The following is a 15,783-nucleotide window of genomic DNA, read 5'->3' on the forward strand; positions in this document are numbered from 1 at the left end:
AGGCCTACTTCTTAGCGGAATCAGGTGCGTGTACTTACAGGAGCCTAGGTTGTGTGCTCTGCAAACAATGTGTCCCCTCCTACAATGACAACGGTAAGACTAGTAATAATATATTGAATGGATTAACAGAAATTATGGTAACCAAACAAACATTGTAGTAGTACATTTATGGTAAATGTACTACTGGTGCCATCCCAGCCTTCACAATGGATTAGTCCACTCAGACAGCCATCAATCAAGATGTGCCATAACATACTTTTTTTGGGGGGGGGGGTCACTTCGAAATGTCCTTGTTTTTGAAAGAAAAGCACATTTTTCGTCCATTAAAATAACATCAAATTGATCAGAAATACAGTGTAGATATTGTTAATGTTGTAAATTATTATTGTAGCTGGAAATGGCTGATTTTTAATGGAATATCTACATAGGCGTACAAAGACCCATTCTCAGCAACCATCACTCCTGTGTTCCAATGGCACGTTGTGTTAGCTAATCCAAGTTTATCATTTTAAAAGGCTAATTGATAATTAGAAAACCCTTTTGCAATTATGTTAGCACAGCTGAAAACTGTTATTCTGATTTTAAAGAAGCAATAAAACTGGCCTTCTTTAGACTAGTTGAGTATCTGGAGCATCAGCATTTGTGGGTTTTAATTACTGGGGCGGCAGGGTAGCCTAGTGGTTAGAGTGTTGGACTAGTAACCGCAAGGTTGCAAGTTCAAACCCCTGAGCTGACAAGGTACAAATATGTTGTTCTGCCCCTGAACAGGCAGTTAACCCACTGTTCCTAGGCCGTCATTGAAATAAGAATCTGTTCTTAACTGACTTGCCTAGTTAAATAAAGGTAAAATACATTTCAAATGTAAAAAAAAAAAATCTCCCTCAAAAAAGAAACAAAGTACTTTCTTCTGAAACTTGTCAGCCTATTCCTGTTCTGAGAAATGAAGGCTATTCCATGGGAGAAATTGCCAAGAAACTCAAGATCTCGTACAATGTGAGATTCACAGAATTGTGCAAACTGGCCCTAACAAGAATAGAAAGAGAAGTGGGGGGCCCCGGTGCACAACTGAGCAAGAGGACAAGCACAATAGTGTCTAGTTTGAGAAACAGATGCCTCTCAAGAATTGAGCTTCATTAAATAGTACCCGCAAAACACCAGTCTCAACGTCAACAGGGAAGAGGCGACTTCGGGATGCTGGCCTTCTAGGCAGAGTTCCAGTGTCTGTGTTCTTTTGCCCATCTTAGTGTTTTCTTTTTATTAGCCAGTCTGAGATATGGATTTTCTTTTGCAACTCTGCCTAGAATGCATCCCAGAGTCACTTCTTCAAGGCAAAGGGTGGCTACTTTGAAGAATCTCAAATATAAAATATATGATTCCATATGTGTTATTTCATGAGTTTTGATGTCTTAACTATTATTCTAGAATGTAGAAAATAGTGTAAATAAAGAAAAAACCCTTGAATTAGTAGGTGTGTCAAATTTTGACTGGTACTGTAAATATATGTATGTTAAAATACATAAATATTTGTACTATTTTCTTTGACCAATCACAAGTGGGGTGCCGCCCCTAACGCCCTAATGGGTGGGCCGTCGCCAACTGTTGTCTCAGCTGCCTGCCTACCTGCCATCTAGACCTTCTTTAAAGGAATGTTTGGAGGCCTCCAATAAGCATGATGCTCTGTACTAAGCCTAAGGTGCTGACAGGCAGATAGACAGTGAGTGGTTGTATATATATGAGAGGACCCCCCTCCCCCAGGGAACATGGACTAGATACCACTAGAGGCCAGGCAGGATGAAATTTGGCCGAGGTGCGGCTCGTTTCCGCCCAGCAACTAAAAGAGCTGTGAAGAGTAATTATAGGAGTCAACAGGAGGTAAATGGAGGAATCTCCAGACTTAAAAAAAAGCTGTAATGTCATTACGAGGATGTCTGGACTCAGTTTAAGAATTTCTGTAAAAATTAGAGGTTTAATTTAAACATCACGTTAATCAAATAGAAGAAGACATTGGCCATCAGAATAACCATATTAAAGGTATTTATTTGGGAAATGTTTAATGCCAGGAAGGGATTTCTTTCCTCTTGAGGAAGCCCAGAGGATGAGAGCACACCTGATTGCTGCGTTTCCTCTTCACCCCCCCCCCTCCCCCATCTCTCTCTCCCTTCCTTCCTCAGTCACAGCTCGTACAGTACTCCTGAGGATAGCAATGATGAATCATTTTATCAGCTAAGGGTGTAACCCATTCTTTTAGGATTTTTATACATGTCAAGATCTGTCCAGTTAGTCACATCTAGCTCTTAAGTTAGGCCTGTTATATTTTGTCTCAAGGACAAAGATATTCTACCTGACTGTACTCTCCAACATACAGTACAGAAGAAAATGCTGGTCTTGTGTTCACATTCACTGTACTGCCCTGACCCTGTGCTGCTCTGTACTCTGGGTGGAGACAAAAAAACAGAGGAGCTCACATTATTCATAGACAAAACAAGCTTTGAGTCGCTTGTAAATGGTTTATCTTTGGAATGGAGCAGTGGAATGGAGCAGTCTTGTTCACAGATGATTGTACTGTATTTCTATTTGTACTGTATAGCTTGTCTTATTATGGTGTGAATTGAATTGGAGAGCAGCATGTCTGTTACAGTATGGAACTCACTAGAACTCTACAACAAGAGGCCTCTTATTTTATGGAATGACATCACTGATATATCATCCACCCTTGAGGGCAGTGTGACAGGCTAATTGTATTTGATGGAAGTAGGCTAATGCAGGACTTGTTGACCCACAGAACTTGAAGCTTCTTTTGTTTGATCTTCCATGTGTCCATCTGTTTGTGAGACAGTGGAAGAATACACTGTCTCATGTCTGTGCAGGTCTGTGTGTATCCTGCCTTAGCATGCATGTGACATTTTTCCCCCAGATGTAAAATGAGCTCGCTGTTGTTAACCCCACCCTCACTTTGACCTCTGACCTCAAATGCCTCTGCAAACCTGTCACTCTGCCCAGTACCTCTCAGCCAATAATATGCCTTTTACAGGCTAAAAAGTATTGCTATGTAATGTGTACGTGTGAACAGTACTGTACATGCAGAAGTTTATTAGAAAATGTTATGCTAGCCTAGAATACCAAACTATATTTCATTCAATTTTACTGAACATCAGATAACAGCTGTTTACAATAAAACATTTGAACTGTTATTGTCTTTGAGTCATTTCTAGCTCTCATCAACAAAAACAGAATCTAATTGACCACTGGATTATTTGTAAACTAAATGGGCCTAGTGGCGCAGTGGTCTAAGGCACTGCATCTCATTGTTAGAGATGTCACTACAGACACCCTGGTTCAATTCCAGACTGTATGACAACTCAATGACTCAAGCCCAGTTCAGCTAATCCCTACCATTGTGTCACAGAGTTGTCATAATGCTTCAATTGTACAATACACCAGGGCTGTCAGTAGACACAATATAAGTAACCTAATTGATGTCCCTTTAACTGCCCTGAATGCCTCTGATTCCTACAGCTATTGTATGCAGTAATCATGTACCTACTGTTCGCACTAAGCTGGTGTGCCCTGGGAGGAAGTCCACTGTGAGCAGCTCACCCTGCACTAACATAAAGAACATCTACTGCTGCTAAGCTTCACAGTAAAGCAATGAATGCAAGTAAGCATCCCAGATGACAAATGCTCAAAAGAGCCCACGATAATACAGTTGAAGTCCTATGTCTACATACACTTAGATTGTAGTCATTAAACTCGTTTTTCAACCACTACACAAATATCTTGTTAACAAACTATAGTTTTGGCAAGTCTGTTGACAGACAAATTATTTAACTTATAATTGACTGTATCACACTTCCAGTGGGTCAGAAGTTCACATACGTTGACTGTGCCTTTAAACAGCTTGGAAAATTCCATAAAATTATGTCATGACTTTAGAAGCTTCTGATAGGCTAATTTACATCGTTTGAGTCAATTGGAGGTGTACCTGTGGATGTATTTCAAGGCCTACCTTCAAACTCAGTGCCTCTGCTTAACATCATGGGAAAATCTAAAGAAATCAGCCAAGACCTCGGAAAAAATATTGTAGACCCTTATCAAGTCTGGTTCATCCTTGGGAGCAATTTCCACGTTCATCTGTACAAATAATAGTACGCAAGTATAAATACCATGGGACCACGCAGCTGTCAAACCGCTCAGGAAGGAGATGCGTTCTGCTTCCTAGAGATGAACTTTGGTGCGAAAAGTGCAAATCAATCCCAGAACAACAGCAAAGGACCTTGTGAAGATGCTGGAGGAAACCGGTTCAAAATGATCTATAACCACAGAAAAAAGGTGTCCTGTTGTGGGGATGCTTTGCTGCAGGAGGGACTGGTGCATTTCGCAAATTAGATGTCTTCATGAGGGAAGGAAAAATGTGGATCTATTGAAGCAACATCACAAGACATAAGTCAGGAAGTTAAAGCTTGGTCGCAAATGGGTCTTCCAAATGGACAGTGACCCCAAGCATACTTCCAAAGTTGTGGCAAAATGGCTTAAGGACAACAAAGTCAAGGTATTGGAGTGGCCATCACAAAGCCCTGACCTCAATCCTATATACAATTTGTGGGCAGAACTGAAAAGGTGTGTACGAGCAAGGAGGCCTACAAACCTGACTCAGTTACACCAGCTCTGTCAGGAGGAATGGGCCAAAATTCACCCAACGTATTGTGGGAAGCTTGTGGAAGGCTACCCGAAACGCTTGACCCAAGTTAAACAATTTAAAGGCAATGCTACCATATACTAATTGAGTGTATGTAAACTTCTGACCCACTGGGAACGTGATGAAATAAATAAATGCTGAAATAAATATTTATCTCAACTATTATTCTGACATTTCACATTCTTAAAATACAGTGGGAATCCTAACTGACCCAAGACAGGGGATTTTTACTAGGATTAAATGTCAGGAATTGTGAAAAACTGAGTTGAAATATATTTCTCTAAGGTGTATGTAACCTTTCGACTTCAACTGTATATGTAGCTTAAGAAACAAGTTTCATTAATCAATAATTTGCTAGTAACAGATGACATTTATATTCTGAGTATCTCTAAAACTCACTTAGATAATACCTTTGATGATACAGTGGTAGCAATACAGGTTTATAACATTTATTGAAAATATAGAAATGCCAATGGTGGAGGTGTAGATGTTTTATATTCAGAACCACATTCCTGCAAACAGACACTGCACTTGACACATTTATGAAGTTGCCAATTAAGTTGCCACTGCACCCATTAAGAAAATGAAAACTATTAAATCCCTGTGAATTGATGAGGAATTGAAAAATGGTATGGTTGAGAGGGAAGAGGCACAAGGAATGGCAAATAAGTCTGGCTGCACAACCGATTGGCAAACTTATTGCAAATTGAGAAACCATATGACTAAACTGAAAAAAGAAGAAGAAACTACACTATTAAACCAAGATAAATTGGGAATGATAATAAAAAGCTTTGGCGCACCTTAAATGAAATTCTGGGGAAAAAGGCAAACTCAGCTCCATCCTTCATTGAATCAGATGGCTCATTCATCACAAAACCAACTGATATTTCCAACTACTTTAAGGTTTCATGGATTGATGAGGAATTGAAAAACTGTATGGTTGAAAAAGAGATGGGGCAAAATGAGTGACTTAAATATGTCAGCAACTCTGACTGGCTTAAATTATGTCAGCAACTCAAAGTGCTGTACAGAAACCCAGCCTTAACCTAGGAAGAAACCTAGAGAGGAACCGGGCTATGTGGGGTGGCCAGTCCTCTTCTGGCTAAACTCAACATGAAAGATGTTCAAAGAAACTGTATTATAAGGCAGAAAGTCAAGATCAAAAACCAGGTTTGGAGTAGGGCTTTAAATTAAATTGGGGTGGGCAGAAAGATCAAAAACAAATTATGGGCAGAAAGACAAATTCAACTTTCATCGAATCAGATGGCTTAGTTATCACAAAGCCATTTGATGTAGCCAATTATTTTAATGATTACGCCATTGGCAAAGTAGGCACATTTAGGCAGAAATGCCAACAATGAACAGTGAGCCATCGTACTCATGCATAAAAATAAAATAAAATAATGAAAGGAAAGCATTGCAAGGCTTTAGAATTTTGTAAAGTTAGTGTTCGAGAGGTGGAAAAAATACTGTATGTAGCTCCCTCCAGTAACCACGAGCACAACTGTTCCTTGATTTTAACTGGCAGTTTTACTCTGTATTTTTTGTCAGATTTATCACCTTCCGTGAGAACTATAAAGTAAATGAAAATTCAGTTAAGAACACTCTTACAACTTTCTTGTCTTATGAGTGACTTATTAGCTTGGTATAACTCTGGAGTGCTTACATACATAAACAGTTTAGCCGGAGCTTTAACAGTATTAGATTAAACACATGAATAAAGGAAAAAAACCTCATTGGCCGCTTATTACAGAAGGGAGGAAATCAAAAACTTCACACTTCTTATTCTTGGCATGAATTCACGCTTCCTCCTTAATTATTATAATGTTACCATCCTAACATACATATGCTACAACCTTTACAAACTACACCCGTAGACACAAAAAACCTATCTGACACAGCGTGCCTTCACTCCAAAACTGTGTTGCTACGATAATAATCCCCGTTCCAACAGTTCTTAGCCACGTAGTTCCGCTTGTCTTGCCATTTCCCCCGTATAGCGAACACGTAAAGAATTCAAACAAAAAACAACAACATAGACTGACAGGTTAATTGTCAGTTATCGATCAATAATGACAAACCTCCTGGCATTGACTCTAGCTGACTCTTTACCCACTCCTATCTTTCATATGTTAAATCTGAGCCTAGAGGAAAGTCTTTGTCCTCATGCCTGGAGGGGAGCCAGACATTCAGCATGCTTATAGAGACGGTCACTCAACATGTACTGCACCGACACAAACGACTAATGATTGGGTGAAAGAAAAATATAATAATATTGTGGGAGCTTCTCTTTGGTGTACCGCAGGGCAGCTCTCTAAGCCCTCCACTCTTTCCTATTTTTACCTATGACCTGCAACTGGCATTAAACAAAGCATATGTGTCCATGAATACTGATGATTCAACCATCTACGCATCAGCAACCACAGCTAATGAAGTCACTGAAACACTTAGCAAAGAGTTGTATTCTGTTTAGGAATGGGTGGCCAGTAATAAACTTTTCCTGAACATCTCTAAAACTAAGGGCATTGTATTTGGTATAAATCATTCTGTAAGTTCTAGACCTCAGCTGAATCTGGTGATGAATGGTGTGGCTGTTGAACAAGTTGAGGAGACTAAATTACTTGGTGTGACAATAGATTGTTAACTGTCATGGTCAAAACATAGATTCAATGGTTGAAATGATGGGGAGAGGTCAGTCCTTAATTAAGAGATGCTCTGTTTGTTTGACACCACACTCCAAAAAGCATGCCCTGCAGTGCTAGTTTAGTCTTATCTTGATTATTGTCCATTTGTGTGGTCGAGTGTTGCAAGGAAAGGCCTAGTTAAGCTGCAGCTGGTCCAGAACAGAGCTGCACGCCTTGCACTTCATTGTAATCAGAGGGATAATATAAATACTATGCTGCCAGTCTCTCTTGGCTAATAGTTCAGGAGAGACTGACTGCATCACTTCATCTTTTTATAATAATAATAATAATAATAATAATAATAATAATTTATAAGAAACATGAATGTGTTGAAAATTCCAAATAGTTTGCATAGTCAATTTATACACAGCTCTGACACACACACTTACCCTACTAGACATGCCGCCAAGGGTCTTTTCACAGTCCCCAAATCTAGAACAAATTAAAGAAAGTGTACAGTATTATATAGAGCTATTATTCAATGGAACTCCCTTCCATCTCGTATTGCTCAAGTGAACAGCAAACCTGGTTCCAAAAAACAAATAAAGCAACTCCTCACGGTACAACGCCTCTCCTATATTTGACCTAAATTGTTTATTTGTATTGATATATATAGTCTACGTGTGCCATTTTTAAATTGATGTTCTGTTCTTGTCAATTTAATGTTCTGTATTATGTAATGTTTCATGTTTTGTGTGGACCCCAGAAAGAGTAGCTGGTGCTTTCGCAACATCTAATGGGGATCCTAATAAAATACCAAAATACCATGGTGTGAACCTGTCAGCTCCACCATGTTTACACACATCCGGTCACTGACCCTAACTCTATGTGTTCCCCTAGGGAGCCCCACGCTACCCTCAGTGGATCAAATAACCCTGCTTTGACACACACACACACACACACACACACACATACACCACATTAATTGACTGTTTGTGGGGTGAGAGGACATTTTGTTTCTTGATGTTGGTTTTATTTGTCTTTATTAGTTGTGGTTCAGATGTCTGGCGCTCAGACAAAAGAGCCAGGAACATAATGCTCCACTTCTCCACTCCCCTGCTGGTGTGACTTGACTGAGATTGAGTAACTTGGAATAAAGAGCATGTGGTTGGCAATGGTTGCTTGGTTTTCCATTGGTGGGGTGTAATGCATTGGGAAATACCACAGAAATGATGTATGGGAACATTCTTCATGCTAACTTATCTAAAAAGTATATTATAATGCCATCTTTTGGCATTCTTCCATGTATTCGTACTTATGCTCATACTTACTTATGCTCATACTTACTTATACTCATACTTACTTATACTAGTGATGGGGGCAAACATCAATGCAGTTACTTATTATTATTATTATCTTTGGGACAATATTATATCGATATTTGATGGATTTGTAGCGTTAGCTAGCGCTAGTTAGCTCTATCTGCGCTAAAAGTCTGGTATTTTTCATCCTATAGCTTGTTCTCTTTAAATAATAAGCCAGCATGTTTTCAGCACTTTTATTTCCATGACTGATCAAAAACACATTTTCTCTCTCTTGTTTCTCTGCAGCAGACATATAGTGAGCAATATGTTTGGAACATCAAATCGCAGTATCGAATCACAATACATATAGATTTATGAGAATCGTGATAATCGCAATACATATCATATCATCACCCAAGTATCGTGATATTATCGGATCGTGAGGTCCATGGCAGTTTTAATCTCTAACTTATACCATGTGACCTTACCAGGCAAAACTCTAGTTAGGCTAAAACTTTTCCATGTAGCCCGGAAAACCTCGGGGCCTGGTGATGTTAGGGAACATTCTTCTATGCTTGGCTAATTGAATAAGTGTACAGTGAATCACAGCGTGACACCTCTGACATCCTCCATGTGTGTGTTTCCTCCAGGGCCATGTGTGATTGAAGAGGACCACCACCACCAGGCTTGCTGAGGGAACCTGTATGCCCAGAGAAATGGCAACCAGTATGGACATTGTGGAAGACTTCCCTCCCCCGCCTCCTGAAAGTAAGTAATGCCAACATCCTCCTCTCCTCCCCTCTCTCTCTTTCTCTGACTCAATCTCTCCCAACACTTGTAAATCCCCCCGTAGCCAATGAGAACACATTCTGCTGCTCAGGCCTGTGGACAGCTCTGTTTATGGTTTTCTATGCTGAGATGAGTGAGGCGCTACTTGGTAATGTCATTATGTCATGTCCGTTGGTAGATTTAGCTTGTCGTCCTGAGATGTTATCAGACTGTAGTGACCATCTCTACTTCCCTTTGTTACGCCTCGTGCAGTTTGTGTATTCTTGTTAATGTTTTTGAGTAGTCAGTTAATGTTGCTCAAACTAACAGGTCTTAAAGGCTGTTTTGGCTGATGATGATCGGGATCTATATATCATATTTCTGTTAGCCCTGTTTATGGTAACAGGTTTGAAAGGTCTGTTTCGACTGACACACTGATGGTCAGTCTAGCTCCCTGAGGGCCTTTTCATGATGGGCAGACCGTGTAAACACATTCCTCTCTGGCGCTCGTGGGCTGTGGAACGAAGGAGTAAGGAGAAGGAGGAGGAGAAATGTGCCACAATTGCGAAGGGCAGACAATGTGCCTCAGTATCTGAGCCCTGGCTGAATAGTGCAGCATCAGGCACACGCGCACACACACACGCACCACAGGGAATGGAACAGGCCAGAGAAATGCCTCATCTCCAGCTGGGCAGCCACTTGCCTTGTTGCCGTGGCGATGCTGGAGCACATTGTAAGCCAGTGACTCATTGAGCAGAGCAGTGTGGCAGAGAGGAGAGGAGGCACGGGAACACAATCCATATTGTGGTTATTAATTGACAATGGGTGTTGGGGACAGGCCTAGTTTTGTGTGTGTGTGTGTGTGTGTGTGTGTGTGTGTGTGTGTGTGTGTGTGTGTGTGTGTGTGTGTGTGTGTGTGTGTGTGTGTGTGTGTGTGTGTGTGTGTGTGTGTGTGTGTGTGTGTGTGTGTGTGTGTGTGTGTGTGTGTGTGTGTGTGTGTGTGTGTGTGCGTGTGTGCGTGCTCGCTGGCTAGAGAGAGAGTATTGAGCAGATTGCAGGCACACACATTCTCACAGCGCCAACTATCCATGGCTTCATCATTTACACTTGATCGTGACCAAATTATTGAATGGGCAATTTAAACGAATACTCTGTTCAAGCTTTTATACAATCTCTGTTCCATCACACCCCGCTCTGCTTTACTTGGACCAGCCTGTGCGTCAGAGAGTAGACACGCACAAGAATGAATATGCATTCCATGTCTCAGCAGTGAAACATCCCTCCAGGCAGTGGCTAGCTGTGCCTGGTCCTTCTAGCTGGTCCGACACAGCTATTCATTATAACAGATGGGAACAGCAGATGTCACCTCTTTCCAGGTTTTCCCTCCGAATGTTCCGCTCTAGTGCTTTCAAAGTTTAGTTTCAGGGTGTACATAGAAGTCAGAGGTCACAGTTAGACCATATAGCATAGTCACAAACCATTGTCATAACTTCAGACTGAGGGCGAGAACACTTCCTGTCAACCCCTTAGGGAGTCATGATGAGGATTTAGACTAAAGGGCTCATAGTGCTGTAGAGCTTCAAGGACTTTTGGGTCTCTGAGTGATTGATCTGTGTATCGGAACTGGGGATAAGGACTTATTTAAGCCTGAGGGGTTAGTAACTTTTGAGTAATGTATTTGATGGTTAGTGAGCCTAACCTGTAGCCTTACTTACCGTTGTGTATTTATGTTAGACAGTGTTGTTTCTAGTAACAGCTGTCTAAATGTCAGCTTAGAGTTTACTCAGTCAAGCAGGACGTATTTAGCCAGCACAGGAAACGGAACTGATGTGAATAGGGGTCAAAAGGAAAAAGGTGTAGATCTATACTGAGAAATCTTAGTAGGAAATCTCATATAGATGAGAGGGTTGAATTGTTACCTCTGGTTTGGTCATTCAGGAAATTGTGCCAGCACTTGGAGAAAAGGAGAGAAAAGGGAATTTTACTCAGTTTCTTAGCAGGAACAGTCAGGATATGAGAGTTTACCTTGGTTAACCTAGTCAAACCTGAATCCTGATAGGACAGTCGTGTTTGTACTGTGGTATGTTTAGGAGCAGAGGTGTGCCCGTGTCTGTTAGATATGTCTGCCACGGCCAGGGAGATAAAGTACCAGTCTCAGATGGGGTTGTGACCTCTTAAACTGAAGCTCCTGCCTCCCATAGAGAAACTGTGTAATAGGAATCTGGATCCAATAGCAAGTCCATGTACTTGGACTCCTGTAGATAGAAGTGGATGCTTGAATGAGCTGAATACAGAGCATTCCATTCATCTATACCACCGATGACTTCTGACTGTGTCACCTTCTGTGAACCCTTTGCCAGCATTCAGCAGGGATTCTAATGTCATGGATGTTTTTCTCTCTCTTTAGGCTACAGACTGTCCTCTCCTCTTTACACCCCTCTCCCTAATTCACCTCCTTTATTCAGTATGTCAGAAAGTACAAGAGAAGTGCTCGCACAACGGCTGTCCATTTGATTTGACAGGCTTTTTCCTGCGCCTTACACAATGGTGTCAGTCGGTGTCGTCAACCTGAATAAACCCCCTGTTACTAAACCTACACACAGCCCTCCCAAAGGAACCTCATATAGAGGTGAAAAGAACAATAAGCTGGAGAGCAAGACCAGGTTTCCTCTAACCCACCACCATGTCACTTTAAGTCCTCTGAATTAGGACTGTGGTGACATTTACATTCCATATGCATCCTCAGCACAGTTTAGGTCAGAGAGAGACAGTGGCTTTCTCTCTTCATCTCTATTCCTTCATCAACCTTGATCTGAAAGGAGATGAGGAAAGAAAGCCAATTTGGACTATTGAGATGCAGCCCAGGATTCATTGAAAAAAACAGTGTTTTTTTTTCTGGTCGTTGGGGGTGTGACAACACTGCTCGCCGAACTGCATCGTGTGGATGATGTTACAAATATTTGTTGGTCTGATGTGATTACTGAGGAGCATCCAGACACTGCATTTCAATTATTGCTAAACATGCACCTAATAAGAAACGGACTGTTAGAACTGTTAAGGCTCCATGGTTTGATGAGGAATTGAAAAACTGTATGGTTGAAAGAGATGGGGCAAAGGGAGTGGCTTATAAGTCTGGCTGCACATCTGACTGGCTGACTTACTGCAAAATGAGAAATTATGTGACTAAACTCAACAAATATAAGAAGAAACTGTATTATGAAACCAGTACATTAAATTAAGTTATGGGTAGAAAGACAAATTCAACTCAATCTTTCATCGAATCAGATGGCTTGTTCATCACAAAACCATTTGATATTGCCAATTATTTTAATGATTACTTTCATTGGCAAGTGGGCAAATCTACAGTGGTTGCTCCACTAAAAGTTGTGTGATTATGCTGCAGGACTTAGAAGTCATTTGTGGTTTAGTACGGTACCCTGCATCACCACTTCAAAAGCACTGATTATGCTTTTGGGTCCTACTGTGTCTCTAGCTGACAATGAAGGGTGACATAAACCTAAATAGAAACTGATAATTGTACACAACTTCAGTATTACTTACTAAAACTGTTGTTACACTAAGGTTTTTATTTTGTAAGGATTATTTTGCTCTGACTGTAGTACTGTAGGCCACTCCCGACTGGTCACGTTATACAGCGCCTGAGTGGCGCAACGGTCTAAGATACTGCATAGCAGTGCAAGCTGTGTTGCTACAGATGCTGGTTCAATGCCTTGACTGGGAGACTCATGAGAACAGTTTTTTTGGTTTCTCTCCCTCTAAAAACAGAAATAAATCATTCTAAATAGCAAACTGGCTTTATTTACAAATTAGTAACAATGTCTCACCCCATGTTCAAGAATGGCCCTTTTCTCGCTCATTTTACGTTATTTGAAAACTAAATAATCTCCAAAATATTGTTATTTTTTAAACAAAGCGATTATTACTATTATTAGTATTATTAGTATTATTAATTTAGAATGATATAAAAGCCCCTTGGATATTCTCACAGATATATTATTAACCCTGTTATTAGCAGGACAATATATATTGGTCATGGCTCCCGAGTGGCGCACTATGGGCTTGCCTTTCAGTTCTCCATCTGTATACACTGAAAGCGTGCGAGGTTCAAGGCATGAGGGCAGGGGGCACGGATGGGCCGCAGAGCCCTGCACAGAAGACCGACCAAGCCCATGGGGAAGGAAGGAGGAAAGGGGATCGGGGTGGACCCCCGATCCCCACCCCTCCACACAGGCAACACTTTAAGGGCCATTGCACTAATAACGGAGCTGACTAGGGAAACGTTCCAGCTGTTCTGTTTTTAGTGCCAGTCTGCACGTTCAAACTAAAACAATGTAACTAATAATGGCATCTTTATGTTTTCGTTAATAAAATAATGATAAAAATACTCTTTCAAAATGCCGATTTGTTTATTTAGTTATGTCATATTTTTCGATATACTATAGGCTGCTCTTAGTTGCTGCTCTGAGACAAGCATGGGGGAACGGTCTTGATAAATCAATGAGATTTGTTATTTTCACTGAATCTCCGTTTAGGCTTTGGTTAGACTACAATTATACAATCAGGGTGTAGAAATATTATGCTCTTAGTGTAACCTTTATTTAACTACGCAAGTCAGTAAAGTACAAATTCTTATTTAAATTATTTGCTAAGAGAGACTGGCATGCATAGTATTTTAGTTTAGCCTCTGATTACAGTGAAGAGCAGTATGGGCCAGCTCCAGCTTAACTAGGTCTTTCTTTGCAGCACGACCATATGACTGGACAATAATCAAGATAAGATAAAACTAGAGCCAGCAGGACTTGCTTTGTGGAGTCAAAAAAGCAGAGCATTTCTTTATTACGGCCAGACCTCTACCCCTTTGTATAACCACTGAATTTATATGTTTTGATCATGACAATTTAAGGTAACACCAAGTCATTTAGTCTCCTCAACTTGTGTATCAGCCACACCATTCATTACCAGATTCAGTTGAGGTCTAGAACTTAGGGAAGGATTTATACCCAATACAATGCTCTTAGTTTTAGAGATGTTCAGGACCAGTTTATTCCTGGCCACCCATTCCAAACAGACTGCAATTTTTTGCTAAGGGTTTCAGTGACTTCATTAGCTGTGGTTGCTGGTGAGTATATGGTTGATGCCAGTGGCAGGTCATTGGTAAAAATAGAAAAGAGTAGAGGGCCTAGAGAGCTGCCCTGCAGTACACCACACTTTACATGTTTGACATTAGGAGATTAGGTTAGGATTAGGAGATTCCATTAACGAAAACCCTCTGAGTTCTATTAGATAGATAGCTCTGGATCCATGATATATCAAAGGTTGAAAAGCCATAACACATATGTTTTCTCAACAATAAGTTATGGTCAATAATATCAAAGACTGCAATGAAATCTAACAGAACAGCTCCCACAATCTTCTTATTATCAATGTCTTTCAACCAATGTCTATTCATAACCACACAGTGGGTGGTGGGTCAAGTTGGGACCCTCTACCAGGTTAAATATGAGTGCAGACCCACCCTTCTGCTAATTACAAACCTGCATTCATATTTAACATATTTGGCTTTTCAACCAACCACCCACTGTGTGGCTATGAATAGACATTAGTGGGGTCAGGCGTCGGTAACCTCACATTTTTGGAGAGAAGGGAAAATAACTACATTTGAGCTTTTGCTGATCTTTGAGCATAATGATTAAACCACTTATTCTACTTGCATATGTCTCATGTTCTCTCACTCTATCCAAAGCCACACAAAGGTAAGCTGTATCTCTCTGACTCCAACTCTCTCTCTCTCCTTTCTGTGATTAGTGTTGGCGGAAGAGGTGCCCTATGCCGATGAAGAAGAGGGGGAGCAGTTTGAGTTTGATGACAGTGGGGATGAGTTCCCTGAGGCAGACCGGCCACCCCATGCCCCTCCAACCCCAGACTACGGGGGCAAGGCCCAGATCAATGGTGTGGCACCTCACCCACAGCAGGAAGGACCAGACCCCCGGCCCTCCAACCCGGAGACCACAGCAGCAGCAGCATTGGACACAGATACAGTGGCAGCTGAACCACCAGTTCCAGTAGCCATGGCTACAACAGACACAGTGGCATCAGCACCGGATCCTCCGGTAGCCAATTCTCCAACAGAAACAACAGCTCCAGTGGCAGCAGCAGAAGGGGACAAGACTTCATCTGTCCCAGCTGGCGCAGACCGTGACTTACCCCCTCCTCCACCCCCAGAGGACTCCACTCCTGTAGGAACAGACTCTGTGAACACAAGTTAGTGAAAACAACTGTTCAGTTTTCCTCTTTAGCACCTGGATGTCTGAGGATAGATCCTCTGTCGCGCTGTAGCCTAAAACATACACAAATAATATACCACCACAAC

General features: G+C 41.2%; 1 protein-coding gene across 1 annotated transcript in view; it reads left to right on the forward strand.

Moving 5' to 3' along the window:
- Positions 1 to 15,783, forward strand: part of LOC124002195 (rho guanine nucleotide exchange factor 10-like) — a gene marked incomplete in the record, with an annotated part of 78,952 nt that overhangs the window by 8,046 nt on the left and 55,123 nt on the right. Inside the window, 2 exon segments of the mRNA XM_046309538.1 lie at positions 9,275 to 9,392; positions 15,219 to 15,674. Coding sequence (XP_046165494.1) covers positions 9,329 to 9,392; positions 15,219 to 15,674 — 520 coding nt within the window.

This window comes from Oncorhynchus gorbuscha, linkage group LG17 (assembly GCF_021184085.1).
Source record: "Oncorhynchus gorbuscha isolate QuinsamMale2020 ecotype Even-year linkage group LG17, OgorEven_v1.0, whole genome shotgun sequence".
Taxonomy (NCBI): domain Eukaryota; kingdom Metazoa; phylum Chordata; class Actinopteri; order Salmoniformes; family Salmonidae; genus Oncorhynchus; species Oncorhynchus gorbuscha.